Source organism: Solanum tuberosum, unplaced genomic scaffold (assembly GCF_000226075.1).
Source record: "Solanum tuberosum cultivar DM 1-3 516 R44 unplaced genomic scaffold, SolTub_3.0 scf00051, whole genome shotgun sequence".
Classification (NCBI taxonomy): Eukaryota; Viridiplantae; Streptophyta; class Magnoliopsida; order Solanales; family Solanaceae; genus Solanum; species Solanum tuberosum.
The window spans coordinates 572446-593649 of NW_006238978.1; the positions used below are offsets into that span (position 1 = coordinate 572446).

The following is a 21204-nucleotide window of genomic DNA, read 5'->3' on the forward strand; positions in this document are numbered from 1 at the left end:
ACCATCTCTAGGACCATCATTCCATAGCTATAGACGTCAGACTTGTGAGAGACACCTCCCAAGTTTCTGCAAACAATTTCTGGAGCAATATAACCGATAGTCCCTCGTGCACCTAACATTGACACAATGCTCTCCTTTTTCATGCACAGTTTGGCTAGTCCAAAGTCAGAGATCTTAGGACAAAAATCTTCATCAAGCAGGATATTATGAGGCTTTATATCAAAATGCAAAATCCGAGTGGTACAACCACGATGCAAGTACTCCAATCCTCGAGCAATGCCTAGTGCAATTTGGTACAGTATTGGCCAATCCAATTGGCGAACTCTGTCGGATCTTTCCTCATATATAAACTTCTCAAGTGATCCATTTGGCATGAATTCATAAATTAGAGCTCTTTTGCGACCCTCAAAGCAAAATCCCACAAGGCTCATGATGTTAACATGTGATGTCCTGCTAATACTCGCCACCTCGTTAATGAATTCTTCACCACTTCCTTTTAGCTCATTCAGAACCTTCACTGCCGCGTGTTTCCCATTCTGCAAACTTCCTCTGTATACATTACCATATCCTCCTTGGCCTAATTTGTTTTTGAACCGAGTGGTCATCTCTTTGACCTCTGAATAGGTGTATCTCTTTGGAGCATATGACCCATTGTTCTTCAGAAATGCTTCAATATTTCGGTGATCCTCAGTTTTAGATTCCCAAAACATGAGGCACTTGTACCAGAAAGTTCTTTTTCTAAAGCAGAAGAGCAAAATCAAGATTCCAGCACAACAGCTCAAGAAAACTGCCACTGTGAAAAAAATTGAAGTCATTCACTAAGAAGATAGTCTGTTATTAGGGTAATTCAACTAGTACAAGTGTTATTTACAAAAGAAAGATTTGGAAAGAGCACAAGGGATAAAAGTATTAAGCTTTTTTATCATTATTATTGAAGAAATAAACCTATAAAGGCAAAAATCTTGTGATGGAGAACAACATATTTGTAGGTAATACCTGTGACAATCACTTCCAGTTTTCTATTTCCTGCAACTATAGTAAACAATGCAAATTTAAGTTAAACCAAGGGAAAAGAGAACTAAATCCTTTAATGTGAACCATGAAAAAAGCTTCTCCTTACCATTGTTGGTATTGGTATTAGAACAATGAAAGTTGTTAGTAGTATTATCAGTTTGACACATGCCTCCTGTATAATGACACCGATTACAATCATCAGACACAATCAATCCTAGTACAACTTCATCTGTTAACAGATGAAATAAGTCACTTCCATTTGTTTTTGCTTCTGAATTTGATGTCAAAGGCAACTGAATAAATGAACAGCTACTAGGAATAGATTCTTGATAAAAATGGATGGAAATGTTATAGTATAATATGAAACTATCACAGACATTGTAACTTTGATAACTGCTGGAATTGAAAAATTCTTCATTTATACTCTTTTGGCTTCTGTTGCATTTGAACAAAGTGAGTAAGGGATCAAATCTATATGTTATTGAAGGAGAAATAGCGATCGAGAAATTTTTATCAAAAGTCTCACAACTGTTCTTCTTCAAAAGTTCTCCAAGACTAGAGTCCTTAAGTGTGATAAAAACATCATTTTTTTCAAGAGCTTGATATTTCACCCCTTCTAATTCAATAATAGGATTTGGACTAACATCACAATAAACTTTGGACAATCCACAATCAAGTTCAGTGGATTTGTAGAAAGGAAAACTCAAATTTCTTAAGTTCCCACACTGGAATTCTTCAGTGCAGTTTGGGTAGGATGTGTTCTGTCCTTGAGCTGAATCAAAGCACCAAAAGTGAAACAAAACGAAGACGAAAAAACAAGAGAACATATCCATGATGAACCCTTTTGTACAAACAAACATCAATAGCAGCAAAACATATAACTGGATTTATTTAAACTAAAATATTAAGATCTGAAACAATTCTTGATTTTCCAAAAAAGCAGAAGACTAAGAACTGTACTGCAAAGACTTGGGATTGGAAAAGTCTATGCATTAATTGTGAATTGGTGGGAAGCTAAAAAATTTTATTCAAAATTAATTTTTCTTTCTCCATTGGGTCACAATCAAATGTAGCTAAAATCTTGTATCTATTCAGTTATGTAAAATTTATGTCCAAACAAATACATGGTGTGCATCTATTGATTTGGTTTAAATACCGAGTGCCTATGAACTCCTCCCAATAATTGATCTTATTATACTATTTTGGATACCGACCGACACTAGTGTTGCATTTGAAGAATTCAAGATATGAAGAAGCAAACAAAAGAAAAAAGACCAAGACATGTGGAATTCTCTCTTGCTAAAAGAAAAAGAAAATACCTCAAGAAAAGGTTGAGTAGATATTAACTTAATTGTTAAATTAAATCCCTTTTTGTCATTATTACAACAACAACAAACTCAGACCTTGTCCCTACCTTGAGAAGGTAGATAGATTGTTTTCCATAGACCCTCCACTCAAACACGGATGAAAAAGATGACGTAGCAACAAGCAGGAACAACAACAAGAAAATACAATAGTCAAGAATGAAGAATCAACTGATATAAAGAGTGAACAACATTATTAATATTATTACAATCCGAACTACTCCTAGTACACGCAGTTCTCCAGTCAGTCTTACACTGCAGGTTTCAAAATATGATATTTGAGGTCAAGGTTGTTAGTAGACTTTGAAATTTCTCAGAGAGCTAATGTAGATACAGATTAGAAACTCTGTGAAATGATGACATACAGAGGCAACAATTGTGTACTCATTGACTAAACTAGCTTCAGAATCAACTGACATTTCAGCACATTTTCCTTCACCATCTTCAAGTACAAAATAAGTAGTTCTAGTGCAAATTTAATCTTTTAGATTAATCTCATAACTACTATCACACTTCTTCATTTGATAGAACCTATTTACATTATTGGCTGACATATAGTATGCTCTGATGCCAATGTTCAATAAATCACTTTTTAATTAACTAAGATATGAGGCAGATATCAGAAAGAATTACTATAACAAAATTGTAGACACACTTGGCAACGATGCACGAGTTAAGTGACTTTAACCCCACTTGGTTGTTTTCCTTCCATGGCATCCTTCTTATTACAACAGTCAGCACATAGAAATGGACCTTGCCAAGGCTTTGAGCTTGTCGAGAAAATTGAACCAGCATGTACTGATATGCCTTCACTTGCAGCAAGGTCGACCTGGCAAACAGCACAGATGAAGAGATCGGACATTGATGGACCATTTGAATCCTCACTCCCCAATCTGCAATCCACATAATAGCACAATGATCAAACTCTTCTTCTTGGAAAAATTCATAGAATATTGAGAAAAAAAAAGTCAAGAATATGGAGATCCAGGTAGAGGGAAACATTACAACCACCTCGTATCTATGTAAGGAGACCACATTTAGGCTAAATCTCAACGCTTATCAACGTAACAATATGGTTTAATAGTTATGGTATTTAACAATCAATCTTGTCTAATTTATTCAATTCAAAATCAACAGAAACAAAAAGTTTCATGAAGTATTAAACTAAAGCAAGAAGGCTTCAAAGTTCAAGAGAATTATGACCTTTCAGCAAGAATTGCTGAGCCTTCTTCAAACAGTTCCTCTACAATGCCTACAGCTGACAGCTTTTTCGATAGTTTAGCAGCAGATTTATGCGACTTTCTTCTGAAGAAAAGAGATCGGAGCTTGTTATACTTCTTGGGCGGAGTTGCAGGCTGTACAGTGTTATCAGGAGGTATTATGTCAACAACTATGCATGTTGTGTCATCCTTCAACCCTCGTGTCCTCAAAGCTTCCTAGACAATCAATGACATAAATGAGTTAAAGATATCATCCTAAACACTTGTTATAGATGCAAAGATTCATGTGAGTTCCACTACCTTCACAACTTGTCTAGCAGCAAGCTCAGCAGGCAAGCCACGACAAGACTTGGCAGCCATGTCCGATGATATGGCATCCCAAACTCCATCAGATGCAATAATTAGCCTTCCACCTACAGCTGATAGCTTCACAATGTTGAAAAGGTAAGAGCGTGATCCATTCATGAATTTACTTGTCTGTACACAAGACATCAGATATAGAACAGAAAAGAGTACACCGGGATTTGGTAGGAGGGTAAATCTTAAGATGGTTTAAAAGAGAGTAAGAACAGAAAAGAAAAGCAAGGTATTACTTTCACTTGTTTGACAAATGGTATTGGAACAATGAATTCCCCTACATCCATATCTCCGATTGATCTTGAAAGGCATAAACCTCCTGGCCAACAGCGAAGAGGACCGATCTGCAGATGGAAAATGAAAGTTTTATTTCACACCCGTGATATGATATCGGAGATGCAAATTTACAACACACCTCAGTACCACCAAATATACTAAGTCTTCCTACTTCGCCTCCACTTGATGTGACACGCTCCCTTCTGCAATTAATTAAGAGATGATGAACATTTTCTTCTCAACACACCTGATGGAAAGATTTAGAAGATGGACACTTACTCCTCCACATTTTCTTCAAGCCTATGATCTACAGTTAATTCTGAAACAGCACCACCCTGAGTATCCAAAATGCAGCGTGAATCTCCAACAGACGCAACTGTCACAGTCCATCTATCAACTATCACAAATGTAGCTGTAGTTCCAGATGTTTGTCCTGCAGTGACAAATGAAGTCATATAAAATTAGCACTATTGAAGCATAAAATGAAAATAACAACTAGAAAGTGAAATGCAGAAGCACAAATTTCATGCCTTTACTCTGGAACTCCTTGTCAGTTTTCACAAACCCTGCAACTAGTGCACGAGGCAAAGCATGAAGCCACTCATCCCTTCCGAGTCCACAAGGAATAGCACCCAAAACATGATTTAGTAAATGATCCCTTGAGAACACTGCTGCTGCTGTCCCATTATGTCCATCAAAGATCTGACGGAAAGAAGAATTGCAATGGAAAATTAATCAACTGAAGAATCTAGCTGCAGGGACCATCATATCAGCTGAACCTCTAATAAAATTCGACCAGCACACAATTTTGGTCCCAAACGTAATATTGAACCATATCAATACTTAACAAGCTTGAATAAAATGGAAACACTATGGAACATACAAAACAAATACAATGACAAGACCATCAACCTTCAGTCACTAGTCCAACTTTAAAAAACAATTCTACTGAATAAATCCAAATGATGATTGTAAATGGCCTATAGCTAGAATGGGTGACATCAGACTGGATTAATAGGTGTATGGAACCAATGTAAGAAAGACTGGAAATTTTACATGTAATCGATTGATTAAGACGACAAGTTTGTCTAGTAGAAAGATGGAGAAATGGATAAATGTATCAGGGTGCAATGAACCTGAAACTGAGTGAAATTGATACAAAAATTCACATATCGACCCCAACTAATGTGGTGAAAGATGGAGTTTGATGTAAAAAAAATGGAGAAATACATACCGCAAACACAGAGAAGGTGGATGAAGGATTGCCTTGAACTCTCTGGCAATCTGTCGTCATCAGATAATAATCCTCACCTTTCTTAGACTGAGCTGCACATCCATATCTTACAGTTGGCTTCTCCATTTTTTCATTCCGCAATTCTCTGCTTATCAGTGCTGCTAATGGCACAAGATCATGATTCAATCTATGCCTCTCTTCTCTTGACCCCATTTTCGACCTACAAACTATTCCAAGTTAAATCTCCCTAATTCCACCACGACGTTGAAAACTTATACCTTGTTATAGTTGTATCCGGAGAATATGAACCTCCCACGTTCTTCTTTTCTTTTAATCCTGAGATCACTTCTATTTTTTCACATCTCAGCTCATCAGAAGAGCTCCACAATTGTCAAGAATAGAGCTCTTAATGAGTCTATTCGATCCAACAAACATTTACCCTCTGACAACCTCATTATTCCCAAATCTTCAAACTTGAACCCCAAATCCAATCATACACCATATAAACAACATGAAACTTCAAGAACTTCCAAACAATTTCATTCCTGAAGTTTCGAACTTGATCCCCAAATTCAACCACAAAAACACCTAGAACAAGTACATACACAACATTCCCAATTAATAACTCTCCCAAAGTTTCAAACTTGATCCCCAAATCCAATCACACACATCAAAGTCACCAGATCAAACACACAAACAACATGAAACTTCAAGAACCTCCAAACAATTTCATTCCCTAAGAAGAACTCTCCCAAAGTTTCAAACTTGATCCCCCAATTAAACCACAAAAACACCTAGAACAAATGCATAAACAACATGAAACTTCACAGAGCTCCTAACACTTCCACTACCAAGAACTCTCCCAAAGTTCCAAACTTGATCCCCGAATTCAATCACAAAAACACCTACAATAAATACATAAACAACATAAAACTTCAAGAACCTCCAAACAATTTCATTCCCAAATAAGAACCCTCCCGAAGTTTCAAACTGTATCCCCAAATCCAATCACACACAACAAAAACACCAAAACAAACACATAAACAACATGAAACTTCAAGAACCCCTTAACATTTTCATTCCCAAATAAGCACTCTCCCAAAGCTCAAAACTTGATCCCCAAATCCCATCACACCAAAACTTCAAGAATCTCCAAACAATTTCATTCCATTAAACTCCTGTTTTAAAATAGCCCAAATTCCACCACACACACACACACCAAAACACTTGGATATTACCTTGTAAAGACAATGTTTTTTTAACGTACTATGTTTTCCCCCACAAACAAAACCAAAATGCAGATCTGATAGTGACTGCAGAGACAAAGAATTTCACTCCAAGTTAACAACTTTAATACAAAAAACTAAAAAAAGAAACAAAAAAACGCGGATTGCTGACAAGATATGAACTGTAATAAATCAACCATCAAATACCCATTACTTAAAAAAGTATTTTTTTTTCCTCAAAATAAACAAACATTCTTGAATATTATACACATAAATCTCACATGAATAAACAAATGCTATCAAATTAAACAAAGATATAATCTTTTAAGAGTAATTAACAAATAAATTACACAAAAATATAATCTTTTTTCAAAAAACACTGACCCTTTTTTTTGTTGAAGAAAGACAATGGAAAGTGAAAGAGCTGACACTCTGAGGTACTATGAACTTTTTTTTGCGTGTATTTTCTGTTCGTTTTACCGACTTCCTGTTACAGATATAAGCTTTATTTATGTAACGTGACAAATTCAAGATTTAAACTTTATAATAAGTGTATTTTTCAACTATTTTAGTAATGATAGATTATTTTTTAACAAAAAACGTAATAGAGGGTAAAACTAAATTCATTTTGAAGAATTCAACGACATATTTTGTCATTTGTCCTTAGGAAAAGCAAGATTTTAAGACATATTTATGGACTAATCAATGAAAGGCAGAAACTAATGGCAAAAGCTAGCAGATCGAACCTTAAAACCGAATCGTCCTTGATACATTAGTGTTTTTAATATAGTATAATAGCATGGATTAGCCACTTTTCACATGTGGAACTTTATGTTATGTTTTGAAATTTCTTGAATCAAAGTCGTAATTTTTGTAAAATGTTTTTAATATAGTAATAATGTGGGGTAGCCACTTTTTACATGTGAAACCTTATTTAAATGTCTTGAAATTATGTAATAGGTGATTATTTTACAATTTCATAATGAAAATATTAGTTATTTATATATATTTGATTTTAAGCGAGTACGAAATATCAGATTAAAAGAAATAGAATAAGGTAAACTATTGGTAAAAGGCATGTGATATGAAACATCAGACACGAGCAAAAGGATTTTGACACCTTTTGCCATGTGCTTTTATTTTTAAAAAATAAAATAAGTTTAGAACAAAATGGAAATATAATTGTGGTTATTTGTATGATTGAAAAATATTTTCTGAAATATAACCATTTAAAAAAAACATATTTCCTAAATTAAAAAAACTCCTTCATCCTTTTTAGCAAGAAAAAATATTCTAAAATGATTGTCGTTTTAGAAATTCAAAAAAAGAAATAATAATTGTTCCCAACTATATCATTGTATTGAAGAACTACTTCTAATAGCGTTCAATTCTTAAGAAACATTTAATAAATAAAGGTAAATTATACAAACAAACAAATAACAATAACATACTCCGTGTAAGCTTCATATCAATTATCAATTTTATTGGACGTGAAATAGGTTAAATCGATACTTTTTTTAAACAATCAATAAATTGAGCAAAAAGAAAGTGATGTTGATTAATTTTTTTTCATAATTGTGGTTGTAGTTTGAAGCCTTAAGAAGCAAGTACGATATGAAAAAGTGAATGCCATAGGACCAAAGGAATGTTAAAAGATTATTAGGTTAAATTCTAAGGAATAAGACTTAAAGCAAGTGGACATCCAATAAAAACTTAAGTATACATCACAAGTCACAACCTCTCCATAACTTATACTTTTATGAGTATTGGTTCGTTCTTAATTAGACGTCTCGAGTTTGAGTTTTAGTATGAAATTATTTTTGTTAGAGAGAGCTTTACCTTTCAATTAATGTGGGACTTCTTGACGTGAATTCATATTTAATCGAACTTCAATGCAGATACCGAACGTCGAATTGGAAAAAATTTATTTTATAAACATATAAAAGAAATTCTAGTTTGATTAATTCGAATTAGCGTGGTATAAAAAATGCTTTCTAAGATTTGAACCGAGTGATTGAAAAAAATATGTATATATTCATCTCACAATAATTCTTGATATGATAACAAATATTGAGTGTACTTTAATACTTAAAAGGAAGTTTACTTTAACTAATAATGAAATAATTATGGCTTCCAATTGGTATTTATCCAATTGAAAATTAAAACCTATTATTTGCTACTCATTATAGGAATTATAAGTTATCATTGAATAATAATACATGTAAATACTTTTTAAAGTATACTCAATATATTTTCTTCAAGTGGAAGGACTTTGCCTAAAACTTTTTCAACATTAAAATAAGTTCATGTAGTTTTTTTTTTCTCCTTCAATGATTTTAGAGCTATTCCCCTTTTATATGCTTGGAAAAGAAGCAAAGCACATAGGAAATTTTAATACAAGATTAAATGGAAAACTATGAATGAAATAAAAAAATTATCATGTTAAAGGGGCATTTCCCGCTTTAATGGATTTGATGTAAATTCAAATTAATCAGGCTTATAGTGAATTCCAGACATCAAAATAATAAATGCAAAAAACAAAATTAGGTGTTTTGCCTAATTAGCTATGAAAATAGAATTATTTTTTATATGGAGCGCTTTACAGTTTACTTTCCATTTTGAAAGATACTCATGTTCAAATATTACAAATAACTTTTCCAAAATTATGTTAAGTACTTTGAAATTGAACAAGAATTCTAAGATGTCAAGTCACAAAAATAAGTTGATGTAACAAGCATTTACTTTTCAATGCATTAATGAAGAGGGAAAAAAACATGTGAGTGGATTTTAATTAGTTGGAAAAAATATAATAAATTTTTTTTTTCTATTGAAAGTGACTTGAGATGATTTTGACCTAGACAATTGATGTTGTTACTCAACTTGGTGATTTGTGTGATTTCAAGTGCTTTAGTACATAGAAACATTTATATAACAAAATTGACATCTACCTAGTTTCTATACCCTTAAATTTTAGTCCATTATTTAGCAATGTATGATGTTTGTATGATGCACTATCGAGAAAACAATCTTCAATAATTATTTACAACTTAAATGGAAGAAAACGATCTTCCAAATTGAAGACTTCATGTGCTGATTTTTTGTGTTATATTTTACCGATCTTCTGGATAGAAAGGAAGGAACTGAGTAATGTACCATTATCATTGCATTTGTTGCAACATTTGTAAAACACAAATATACTCTGGCGATAACGTCTTGTATGGTAATATCACTAAGAAATATATAGTAGTATGAACTTTTTTGTTGAGAATATAATTAAATAATAAAAATATGTCTTTCCTAACAGCTTAAGCTTTTAGATGAGATAGTCACACACTTTAATATGATATCAAAGATAATCACACAGTTCAACATCTAGGGAGGAAATTAATTTCTCTTACATCTATCAAAAAATATTCTTTTTTTTTTTTCATAACTATTAGTAACACTGTGACATATATTTCCACTTCTGCCTTTTGTTAATTCCAATAACTTTTTAACAGGCTGTTAAAGATGTACATTTGGGCCCTACATGTCTGGGCCTGTTTGTTCCACTGTCCATTATCTAAATAAATGATCCAGTCCACTATAAAGTTGTTAGGTAACCATTGAGCATCGAAATTCATTAGTCTGACTAATTTGAATTCGTACCTAAAACTCGAGACAAGCTCATTTATCAAAAAAAAAAAAAAGAAGAGATATCATGATTTGTACTTTATGAATTCTGAATTTTAGGACAATAAAGCGGAATATAATCAAGAATTTCAGCAACCAATGCATTGGTGTTTCCTCTCCTCAGCACCATGTTGGCTTTCTTGCAATTGTTTCTCTTTAATATAAGAAAATTTTCATTCGATTCTAAATTAATATATTATGATTTTGACGTTGTCACTGACAGTCTAGTCTAGCATACAGAGGGGACTATATGGTTGGAAGAAAGTAATCACACCCAAGTCGGTTACTTTGCCTCATGTCACCCTTCCAAGACATCTCAGGAAGGCGCCACGTGACAATTGGACTAAAACTATTGAGTTTAGCCAAACTTATAGGTAAGGTAGCTTTCTAGCTCCGCGCCTCCACCCCTGGTTGTGGGATGGAATCAACTTTTTGAGTGACCATTTAAGAGATTAACTCAGAAAGTCAATAGAATGTGATACCAAGTGAAGTCATCTTGATATTAGACAAGTACCTATTTTATGTAGCTCACAAGTATGTGAAAAGAGATAAAAAATAATATAAAAGAACAACACCCTCCTCCCTTGGTGATTTCTTCTTCATTTTCTTTATCCTGTGTAAATATGGACTATGTCTCAAAAGCATACATTTTTATTACAATTTCAAGCTTAGTCAAAGAGTTTGTTGGTCAATAATTACAACTTCTTCGTTAAAAACTTGACCCCGATAGAGTTATCTAGTACTTGTTGCGAATGAGAGGTAACAGTTATCCCATGAAATTAAAGAAGATGCACGCAAGTTATGGGGGCTATGTTTGTCAAAAATAATAAAAAAGCCTTGAAAATTCAATTTTCTAATAAATGAGGTAGATACAGAGTTGTAGAGAATATGTAGACCAAATGAAGTCAACTTTTTGCTAACAAGAAGGTAAAAAAGGTAAAATCCAAGAAACCCCTCTTCTCTTTTTACTATATTTTTCATTATCTACTTGTTTATTTTGTATATTTTCAGCTGTTTTCAAGATTACAGATGAACCAAGAAAAAAGGTATATCTTGATAGTATCATTAAACATTTGTGTTTTCTGTTTCATTCTGCAAATAGATAAATGTTGTGCTGTTGATCCACAGTTTGTAGTATGTAATAAACCAGTAAATTGTAGATATGGTCCAAGAATAAGCTTTCCATTTTATATTGAAGATGTTCAAGAATCTTATTGTGGGTACCCTGGATTTGGGCTAAATTGTAGTGAACAAGGGTTTCCTGTTGTACATATTACTGGAAATGAGTTGAAGATATTTCATACCGAGATGATATTTTTCAGTTTAAAAATTCAGTCTTTAACATTACTACAAGCAATGGTTGTGTTTCTGATATCAAGAACGTGTCACTCGATCATCGCCCTTTTAAGTTTGTTAAGGAATCAAGAATTTACTTGTTGTCAAAGTGTAATGGATCGATATCCGAGGATCTTTTGAAGCACAGGATTGGTTTTGGTTGTGGTGGAGAAAATGGGAATGATTGGGGTCTTGCAATGTTTGCTGAGGATGAAAGCTTTGAGTCTGCATTACAAGTGTGTGAAAAACATGTAATGGCACCTGTAGAAATGCTTGGAGATGAGGGAAGTAATCGGGATGTTGACTATCTAGTGCTTTTGAGAAGGGGGTTTAGATTGAAATGGAGTGCTGCTAATTGCAGTGAATGTGCAGAAAGTAGAGGACATTGCGGATTTGATGCTATCAATTATCAATTCGAATGTTTCTGCACTGACAGGCCTCATGCATTGAATTGCAAACCTTCCAGTAAGCCCCTATCACCTTATCTACCAGTTAATTTTCCAGTATAATTATTCAGCACCTTATGATATGCTAGGTACCGTGCTTTACGGTTTCTTCGTGTGATAGCTTGATGATTTAGTCAAGATACAGCTGAATTAATCGAATGGATATTGCTATGGATGATTAATAATGTGTTTACAACAGAGTGTAGCCAAGGAAATATCCTTATAGCTTCTAAGGATAAGTCAAATTTCCATAGCACCTTATCCTATGATTGTGCTCCGTGCTTTAGGTTCTTTTCATGTGATTACAAGCACCCAAAAAATATAACTTGATGATTTAGGCGACATGATACAGCTGATTTAATCCTTATTAGTAGTATTATTTAGTAGTCGCGTAGTTTCTTATTCTTTAATGTGTATTACTATCTGTTGCTTCATTGCCTTATATCTTGTTATTTGTTGTCATATTTTTCTTGGAATCCTGCTATGAAAACGTTTCTTTGAGCTGAGGGTCTATTTGAAACAACCTCTTACCTCAGAAAAGTAGGTTCAGGTCTGCCTACATCCACCCTTCCTAGACCCACTTGTGGGATTACACTGGGTATGTTGTTGTTGATACAACTGAATTGATCGTATGGATGATTAATAACGTGTTTACGACAAAAATTGTATATTGCTTTAAGAGAATCTAAGATCTTTGTTTAGGAGATTATTTTATATAAAGAGACGTGTGGAATAACAAAATTTGTCTTTTGTATTTTTGATATGAGATTTTAGATATAAACTTTGGAAATGAAAGAATTTCTAAAAGGAAACATTTTCTCTTTTAGTGAATCCGTCTATAGGTGACACAAATTTAAATTAATCAAATATATCATATAGATAACAAATCGTCTCGTACTAATAATTAACATATACTTCCAATGACAAGCGGATAAATTTCATTCTTGGAAGAAAATGTAAAAAAATTACCATTCAACTTTTTATTATAGTTTAAAATTACCTTCGAGTTGGAGCTTTCCAAGAAGTCAAATAGAAAAAAACAATTTTTTTCTTTCACAACGTGTAAGTAATGCTAGATAAAAATTCAAAAGTTTAATAGACAAGGATATTATTCATTTTCGAATAATACTAGAGTTAACAACTTTGATGGTCATTCAACTATCAACTCTTTTCACAAAAAGTCACTCAACTTTCATTCTCAACTCAAAAGTCACTCAACTATGCCTTCTTTGCACAGAAAATCACTCAACATATTTAATTATTTTTTTCACTAAAATTTTCTGACACAGACTTTTTTTTTTTAACCAAAATTTTAAGAACCAAATATATATCCATTTAAACCATTTAATGATCTGACCCATTTAATTCGACCCACTAAATCATTAAAAAGTCGTCATTCTCTCTTAATGGTTGTGTTTCTGATATCAAGGACGTGTCACTCGATCATCGCCCTTTTAAGTTTGTTGAGGTATCAAGAATTTACTTGCTGTCAAAGTGTAATGGATCGATATCTGAGAATCTTTCGAAGCACATGATTGGTTTTGGTTGTGGTGGAGAAAATGGGAATGATTGGGGTCTTGCAATGTTTGCTGAGGATGAGAGCTTTGAGTCTGCATTACAAGTGTGTGAAAAACATGTAATGGCACCAGTAGAAATAATGCTTGGAGATGAGGGAAGTAATCGAGATGTTGACTATCTGGTGCTTTTGAGAAGGGGGTTTAGATTGAAATGGACTGCTAGTAATTGCAGTGAATGTGCAGAAAGTGGAGGACATTGCGGATTTGATGTTATCGATTATAAATTCGAATGTTTCTGCACTGACAGGCCTCATGCTTGGAATTGCCCACCTACCAGTAAGCCCCTATCTAGTAGTTAATTTTCCAGTATAATTATGCAGAACCTTATCTTATGATTAGGCACCGTGCTTTAGGTTCTTTTCTTGTGATTACCAAGCGCACAAAAAAGTATCGTTTGATGATCTAGACATCAAGATACTGCTGCATTAAGCATTTGGATTATTGTTAACCACAAAATTTTGCGCAGCCAACTTTTAAAAAAAAAGATAAATATAAAAATTGGTGGTAGGGGAAGGGGAAATGGTGGAAGGGATTACAAGATAGGGAATCGAACACCAACAAGGTGAAACTTTATGTATCCAACCAATTGAGGTACGGAGATTTCCCTGTGCTGCCAAGTTAATATTCTCGTAGCAGCTAATTACTTCTCTGATGAATGGTGTCTTGTTCTGATTAATTACCATGCATTTCAGGGTTTGAACTCTTGTCCTGTTAACCCTGTGGTTATGCCAGCAGTATTTTCTGTATCTTACTTGTTGAAATTTAGAGTTAGACTACTGACTGCAGCCGCCTTTTCTGCTATGTTCTCTATGTTTCATCGGCTTATCTTTAACTTAGTTCAATTAGAGAGTAAATCTTGTCCAAAAGAGTTTCGTTGTGGAAGAGTGGAACCACAAGTTATCTTTTCCCACCTCATGTTCTATTTTGAGTCTACAACAATATTACTTTGTACTTTCAAATACACAAATAAAGTATGCTGATTGATCGTTATTTTCAAAGTTATAAGAACTACTCGAGTTGTCATGCCTTTAGCTTTTAGTGTCATAAACAAAGAATTAATCAAAGCCATAGTATTCAAGCTAGTGATCTTCCTGCAAATTCATCCTTCACCTTCAGAACCAAATTCTACTGATTTGTTTGATCTGTTGACTCCTAGTTTCACATTAGATTGGAATTGTCGTTAATTATTCCAACTATCTTCATAGAGAAGGGCGATGCGAAAGTGACATCGAAAACAACTTCTTTTGCTGCAGAGGTATTGGATATAAGAAACCTGTCAGTTGCTTGTGTATGTCTGGTTTCATTTTTGGAAAGGATTTAGATGTGTGTTGGTTGGTTCATTCCAAGATGTTTAATATGTCAACGTGAACGGAAGTGAGTTGCTTTCACTCTTATTGTGACTTATTAATCTTTCATTTCTGTGTATTTGCAGAAGCAAAAAGAAATTTGGGACTGATACTAGGCACAGGTACATGTCTGTTATCTGTAATTAGACTTGCACAAAATCTCCTATTGCCTTGCAAATGTTGTAATTGTTGTGTTGCCTCAAAACCAGGCTCTTTCCGGTGCATGACTTTCCTTTTTCCCCCACATTTGCAGTTTTCTCTTGCATCGGAGTCGTGATTTTGCTCTTCTGCTTGAGAAAAAAGATTTTCTGGGACAAAAATCTCAGGTTTTGGGAATCTATAGCTGAGGATCACCGAAATATTGAAGCATTTCTGAAGAACTCTGGGTCATATGCTCCAAAAAGATACAGCTATACAGACATCAAGCGAATCACCAATCACTTCAAAAACAAACTAGGCCAAGGAGGATTTGGTAATGTATACAGAGGAAATTTGCGTAACGGGAGTCAAGTGGCAGTGAAGGTCCTGAATGAACTAAAAGGCAATGGTGAAGATTTCATTAATGAGGTTGCAAGTATTAGCAGGACATCACATGTTAACATCGTGAGCCTTGTGGGATTTTGTTTTGAGGGTCACAAAAGAGCTCTTTTATATGAGTTCATGCCAAATGGGTCTCTTGAAAAGTTTATCTATGAGGAAAGATCCGACAGTGTTCGCCAATTAGGCTGGCCAATATTGTATGAAATTGCATTAGGCATTGCTCGAGGATTGGAGTACTTGCACCGTGGTTGTAACACTCGGATTTTGCATTTTGATATAAAGCCTCATAATATCCTACTTGATGAGGATTTTTGTCCAAAGATCTCCGACTTTGGTCTTGCCAAACTATGCATAAAAAAGGAGAGTATCGTGTCAATGTTAGGTCCACGAGGTACTATAGGCTATATTGCTCCAGAAGTTGTTTGCAGAAACTTGGGAGGTGTCTCTCACAAGTCTGACGTTTATAGCTATGGAATGATGGTCCTAGAGATGGTTGGAGGAAGAAAGAATGTTGATGTTGGAGTTGATCGTACAAGTGAAATCTACTTCCCACATTGGCTCTATTGACGAATTGAACTAGACGAAGAGCTTCAACTAATCGGGATAATGAATGAAGAGGAGAACGAATGTGCAAGAAAGATGGTGATAGCAAGTTTGTGGTGCATACAGACTGATCCTGCAAATCGACCATCGATGAGCAAGGTTGTGGAAATGTTAGAAGGGAAACTAGACTCTTTGCAAATGCCTCCCAAGCCTTACCTATATTCTCCCTCAAGATCAGAGGTAGATTCATCAATAATAGAACTGACAACAACAACAACAATTAGGAAAAAAATACCCAGTATAGTCCCACAAGTGTGGCGTGAGAAGGGTAAAGTGTACGCAGACCTCATCTCTACTTTTGTACTTTTGTGGGGTAGTGAGTTTTTTTCGATAGACTCTGTATGCCATGGAACGAAAACGATTAATTCGTCCATCATTCCCAAGAATGTCAACAATTTTGTTACAATTCTTTCTGATTTCTTCTTCATCTCTTAGTTGAGTGTTTTATTCAGCATTGACATCAGAGCTTACTATATTGGTTCTGTCAAATGAAAAGTGTTCTCAGATACCTATTTTGAGATTCTATGAGACATTAAATGTGCACAAGAACTACTAATTTTGTATATAAAGACTATGAAGCAAAATGTTCTTGGAATCTCAGTGTATAGTGAAGAAAATTTAGTCTCAAGTTCAATTTTTGTTTCTCTAGCATTTTATGTCTAAAAATGCTAGAATAGAATTGTATATAGTGTCCTACTTAGAAAACGATTGTGACCAAACGGAGAAAAAAGAGAAAAGGATGCATAAGTAGAGGGAGAAAATTCCTTTAGATGTTGACAGAATTCTTCGGAAATATCTAAATACAATTCTGAGACTTTTCCACTTCCAAGAATGTTAGAATAGACTTCTTTATATGTGTGTTTTTGACCATTAACTCTTTTCACCTTTTCGCGAGTTTCATATCTCAACTATCCATTGTTTGCTTTTACCTACCTAAACTATCACTCCCTCTGTATTAAAACATACCTTCAATGTTGAATTGGCCAACACACGCCTGTTGTCAAGTATGAATAATATTTGGCAAACTCAACATCGTGGTTTGTTTTTATACAAAGAGAGTGATATATAGTTTAGGTAGGTAAAAGGCATAATGGAAAGTTGATATATGAAACTCACAAAAAAGTCGACTAAGTCTAGATATTGATGCAAGACTTCCAAGTGTTTACACCAAGATGTAGTTTCTTTGAGTTTTCCTTCACAGCACCTAATATACTTTTCTCACAAATTTTCCAAATCAACTATGCTTTAAAATGTAAGTGTAATGAAAAATGAGTTCATAATCTAGTCTTCCTCTTCTTGAGATATTTAATATGGCTATCACTTCATTTGTAAGCTTTCTTCTATCTCTTCTTCTTATCTTAGTTCAGGCAAAGGGCAGAAATGTTTCAACTTGTCCAAAGTCATTTTCATGTGGAGATTTTACAGACCTGAGCTTTCCTTTCTCTCTTTCCACACAACCTGATTGTGGAATGATGTCCATGTCTGGTTGTGATGCTAAACCATATCCAAGAATCCAACTAGTTCCTGGAGGAGAATGGTACTATGCTTTAGACATGCATAATTCATCAGTTTGGCTTAGGGACCCGAAGCTTCAAACAACGTTGATGCAACACAATTGCCAGGCTTTTAACAAAAATTTCTCCCTTCCAAACTCTCATTTTATGTCTTTCCATATGGTTAATATTCATAGCTTCTTCAAATGCATCAGTACCAGTTATAATGCCCGTAACATTACACACAAGAAGAACAATCATTTTGTTGGTTATAATATATACAATGGCTGTGAAGGCTTTAACATATACTACAACCTTTCCAAAGGAGCAGACAATCTTCCTACCAACTGTTCACTTATCAGATTGCCAATTCACTCAAGTCATGGTGATTTGTTCGACGTGTTAGGTCCTGAATTTCTAGCAGAATGGAAACTGTCTGATGAATGTAATGAATGTCATGATGGTGGAGGTCAATGCCAAACTGATAAAACCAACAAATTTTCTTGTCACAAAGGTAGACATCTCCAAAATAATCTATACATTCAAGGTCAAGTTCATGCTTCTTAAGTCCCTTTCTTGTTTCATGCCGCATAAATAATATATTTCATATTATTGCCCCCTTCTGTAGATGCAAAAACACCTACAAGTACTACAGATCAAAGAAAAGAAACAACTGGAAGAAATATGGTGGGGCTGATTGTGGGAACAGGTAGTAAAATATGTTTAATTGCTGCCATGTATTCTTATTACAGAATATTCATGCATATCATTTAAATTCTCATCATTTTGTATTAGCTCAAAACCTTTCTCTAGTGATAAAGAAACAGAAAGAAAAGAATTAAATAGTTTTCGGTACACAAAATTTATGGATGTGGAGCTGAGGGAAATTTTTTTCTCTGATGGGTCATGATTTCATTTTTTTTCCCACAGGTGCAAGTTTGTACTACTGTTGGCCTGTTGGTTTTACTACTCTTTTGCTTCAGAGAAAAAAAGTTGTGGTACAAATACCTCATCAGGTTTTGGGAATCTAATGCTCAGGATCACCAAAGAGTTGAAGAATTCTTAAAGAACTACGGATCATACAGTCCAAACAGATACAATTATACAGACATCAAAAGAATCACCGGTCGCGTCAGAAACAAACTAGGCCATGGAGGATTTGGTAATGTATACAGAGGAAGTTTGCGTAACGGGAATGAAGTAGCAGTAAAGGTCCTGAATGAACTAAAAGGCAGTGGTGAAGATTTCATTAACGAAGTGGCAAGTATTAGCAGAACATCACATGTCAACATTGTGAGCCTTGTGGGATTTTGTTTTGAGGGTCACAAAAGAGCTCTTGTATATGAGTTCATGCCAAATGGGTCTCTTGAAAAGTTTATCTATGAGGAAAGATCCGACAGTGTTCGCCAATTAGGTTGGCCAATCTTGTACAAAATTGCACTAGGCATTGCTCGAGGATTGGAGTACTTGCATCGTGGTTGTACCACTCGTATTTTGCATTTTGATATAAAGCCTCATAATATCCTACTTGATGACAACTTTTGTCCTAAAATCTCTGATTTTGGTCTTGCCAAATTGTGCATGAAACAGGAGAGTATTGTGTCAATGTTAGGTCCACGAGGGACTATCGGTTATATTGCTCCAGAAATTGTTTGTAGAAACTTGGGAGGTGTCTCTCACAAGTCTGACGTCTATAGCTATGGAATGATGGTCCTAGAGATGGTTGGAGGAAGAAAAAATGTTGATGTTGGAGTTGATCGTACGAGTGAAATCTACTTTCCACATTGGCTCTATCGACGAATTGAACTAGACGAAGAGCTTCAACTAATCGGGATAATGAATGAAGAGGAGAATGAATGTGCAAGAAAGATGGTGATAGCAAGTTTGTGGTGCATACAGACTGATCCCGCAAATCGACCATCGATGAGCAAGGTTGTGGAAATGTTAGAAGGGAAACTAGACTCTTTGCAAATGCCTCCCAAGCCTTATCTATATTCTCCCTCAAGATCAGAGGCAGATTCATCAATAATAGAACTGACAACAACAACGTACCCAGTATAGTCCCACAAGTGGGGTGTGACTTCATTTCTTTGTTGTGTGTTTTATTGAACATTGGCATCAGAGCATACTATATAGGTTCTGTCAAACGAAAAGTGTTATCAGGTACCTCTTTCATAGTGGTTTTCAGATTGTATGAGACATTGAATGTGCACAAGAACTACTTATTTTGTATAGGGACAAGGCATAAGAACCGTCTAGACTATGATCGAAATTCCAGAGACACGCCTTAACTAAACTAAGGTCCTATTACCTCCCTGAACTCATTTTATATATAATTTTGTGCACCTTTTGGCCTATGTGGCACACTCAGTGACTCCACGCTATTAAAGCGCGTGAGAGATACTTGGATGCCACGTAAGTCAAAAAGGTGTACAAAATTACGAAAATGTTCTTGGAATTTCAGTGTATAGTGAAGAAAATTAAGTCTCTAAGTTCAATTCTTGTCTCTCTAGCATTTTATGGATTTTGACACCTTTTGCGATGTGCTTCCTAATAAAATCAGATTTTATTTTATTTTTAAAAAATAAAATAAGTTTAGAACAAAATGGAAATATAATTGTGGTTATTTGTATGATTGAAAATATTTTCTGAAATATATCCTTTTTTTTAAAAAACAAAACATATTTTCTAAATAAATAAAAAAACTCCTTCATCCTTTAGCAAGAAAAAATAACCTAAAAGGATTGTCGTTTTAGAAATTTAAAATAAGAAATAATAATTGTTTTCAACTATACCATTGTATTGAAGAACTACTTCTTAATAGGCGTTCAATTCTTAAGAAACATCTAATAAATAAGGGTATTTTAGTAAATTATACAAACAAACAAATAACAATAACATATCCCGCGTAAGCTTTTTGATATGTGTCTAAGGAGAATCGAACCCCTATTGAGATGGATCATCTAATTAAGCGTAAGCAAAATCCTTCATTGTCTCTAAACCAAGTGACTACTTCAACTTAGTAACTTATATATTCTATTTATTATATATAAACTTTATTGGACGTGAAATAAGTTAAAGCAATACTTTTTTGAAACAAAAAAAAGTAGATTTTTATTCAATAAATTGAGCAAAAAGAAAGTGATGTTTGGAATTTTATTTTCATAATTGTGGTTGTAGTTTGAAGCCTTAAGAAGCAAGTAGGACATGAAAAAGTGAATGTCATGGGACCAAAGGAATGTTAAAAGATTATTACGTTAAATTATAAGGAATAAGACTTAAAAAGCAAGTGGACATCCAATAAAAACCAAAGTATACATCACAAGTCCAACCTCTCCATAAATTATACTTTAATTAGACGTTTCGAGTTTGAGTTTTAGCATGAAATTGCTTTTATTAGAGAGAGTTTTACCTTTTAATGTGATAGTTTTTTACGTGCATTCAAGTTTTATCCAGCTCCAATACAGATACCAAACATTGAGTTGGTTTTTTTTTTTTTTT

The 21204-nt window shown here is 34.2% G+C and overlaps 4 protein-coding genes and 1 pseudogene across 4 annotated transcripts in view; 3 read left to right on the top strand and 2 right to left on the bottom strand.

Moving 5' to 3' along the window:
- LOC102578953 (probable receptor-like protein kinase At1g67000) overlaps positions 1 to 2038 on the bottom strand; it is a 12256-nt gene extending 10218 nt beyond the window's left edge. Inside the window, exons 1-3 of the mRNA XM_006344246.2 lie at positions 1121 to 2038; positions 997 to 1032; positions 3 to 793 (exon numbers count right to left, since the gene is read on the bottom strand). Of these exons, the coding sequence (XP_006344308.2) occupies positions 3 to 793; positions 997 to 1032; positions 1121 to 1874 (1581 nt within the window). The 5' untranslated portion in view covers positions 1875 to 2038. The remainder of the gene's footprint in view (positions 1 to 2; positions 794 to 996; positions 1033 to 1120) is intronic.
- A 414-nt stretch (positions 2039 to 2452) lies between these two features.
- LOC102584584 (probable protein phosphatase 2C 15) lies at positions 2453 to 7173 on the bottom strand. Its single transcript, XM_006344095.2, has 9 exons — positions 7076 to 7173; positions 5466 to 6370; positions 4762 to 4933; positions 4511 to 4664; positions 4371 to 4434; positions 4192 to 4299; positions 3899 to 4024; positions 3582 to 3814; positions 2453 to 3271 (listed from the first exon to the last, which is right to left on the bottom strand). Exons 2-9 carry the CDS (start codon positions 5676 to 5678, stop codon positions 3052 to 3054), a joined length of 1290 nt encoding a protein of 429 aa, XP_006344157.1. The 5' UTR covers positions 5679 to 6370; positions 7076 to 7173; the 3' UTR covers positions 2453 to 3051.
- Positions 7174 to 12918: 5745 nt separating this feature from the next.
- On the top strand, positions 12919 to 16805 carry LOC102584905 (probable receptor-like protein kinase At1g67000; annotated as a pseudogene).
- A 715-nt stretch (positions 16806 to 17520) lies between these two features.
- On the top strand, positions 17521 to 18270 carry LOC107060002 (uncharacterized). The gene has a single exon (XM_015307229.1). The coding sequence runs from the start codon at positions 17521 to 17523 to the stop codon at positions 18268 to 18270; it is 750 nt and encodes a 249-aa protein (XP_015162715.1).
- Positions 18271 to 18522: 252 nt separating this feature from the next.
- Positions 18523 to 20001, top strand: LOC102579282 (probable receptor-like protein kinase At5g39020). The gene has a single exon (XM_015307263.1). It carries the CDS (start codon positions 18610 to 18612, stop codon positions 19762 to 19764), a length of 1155 nt encoding a protein of 384 aa, XP_015162749.1. The 5' UTR covers positions 18523 to 18609; the 3' UTR covers positions 19765 to 20001.
- Positions 20002 to 21204: the final 1203 nt, after the last annotated feature.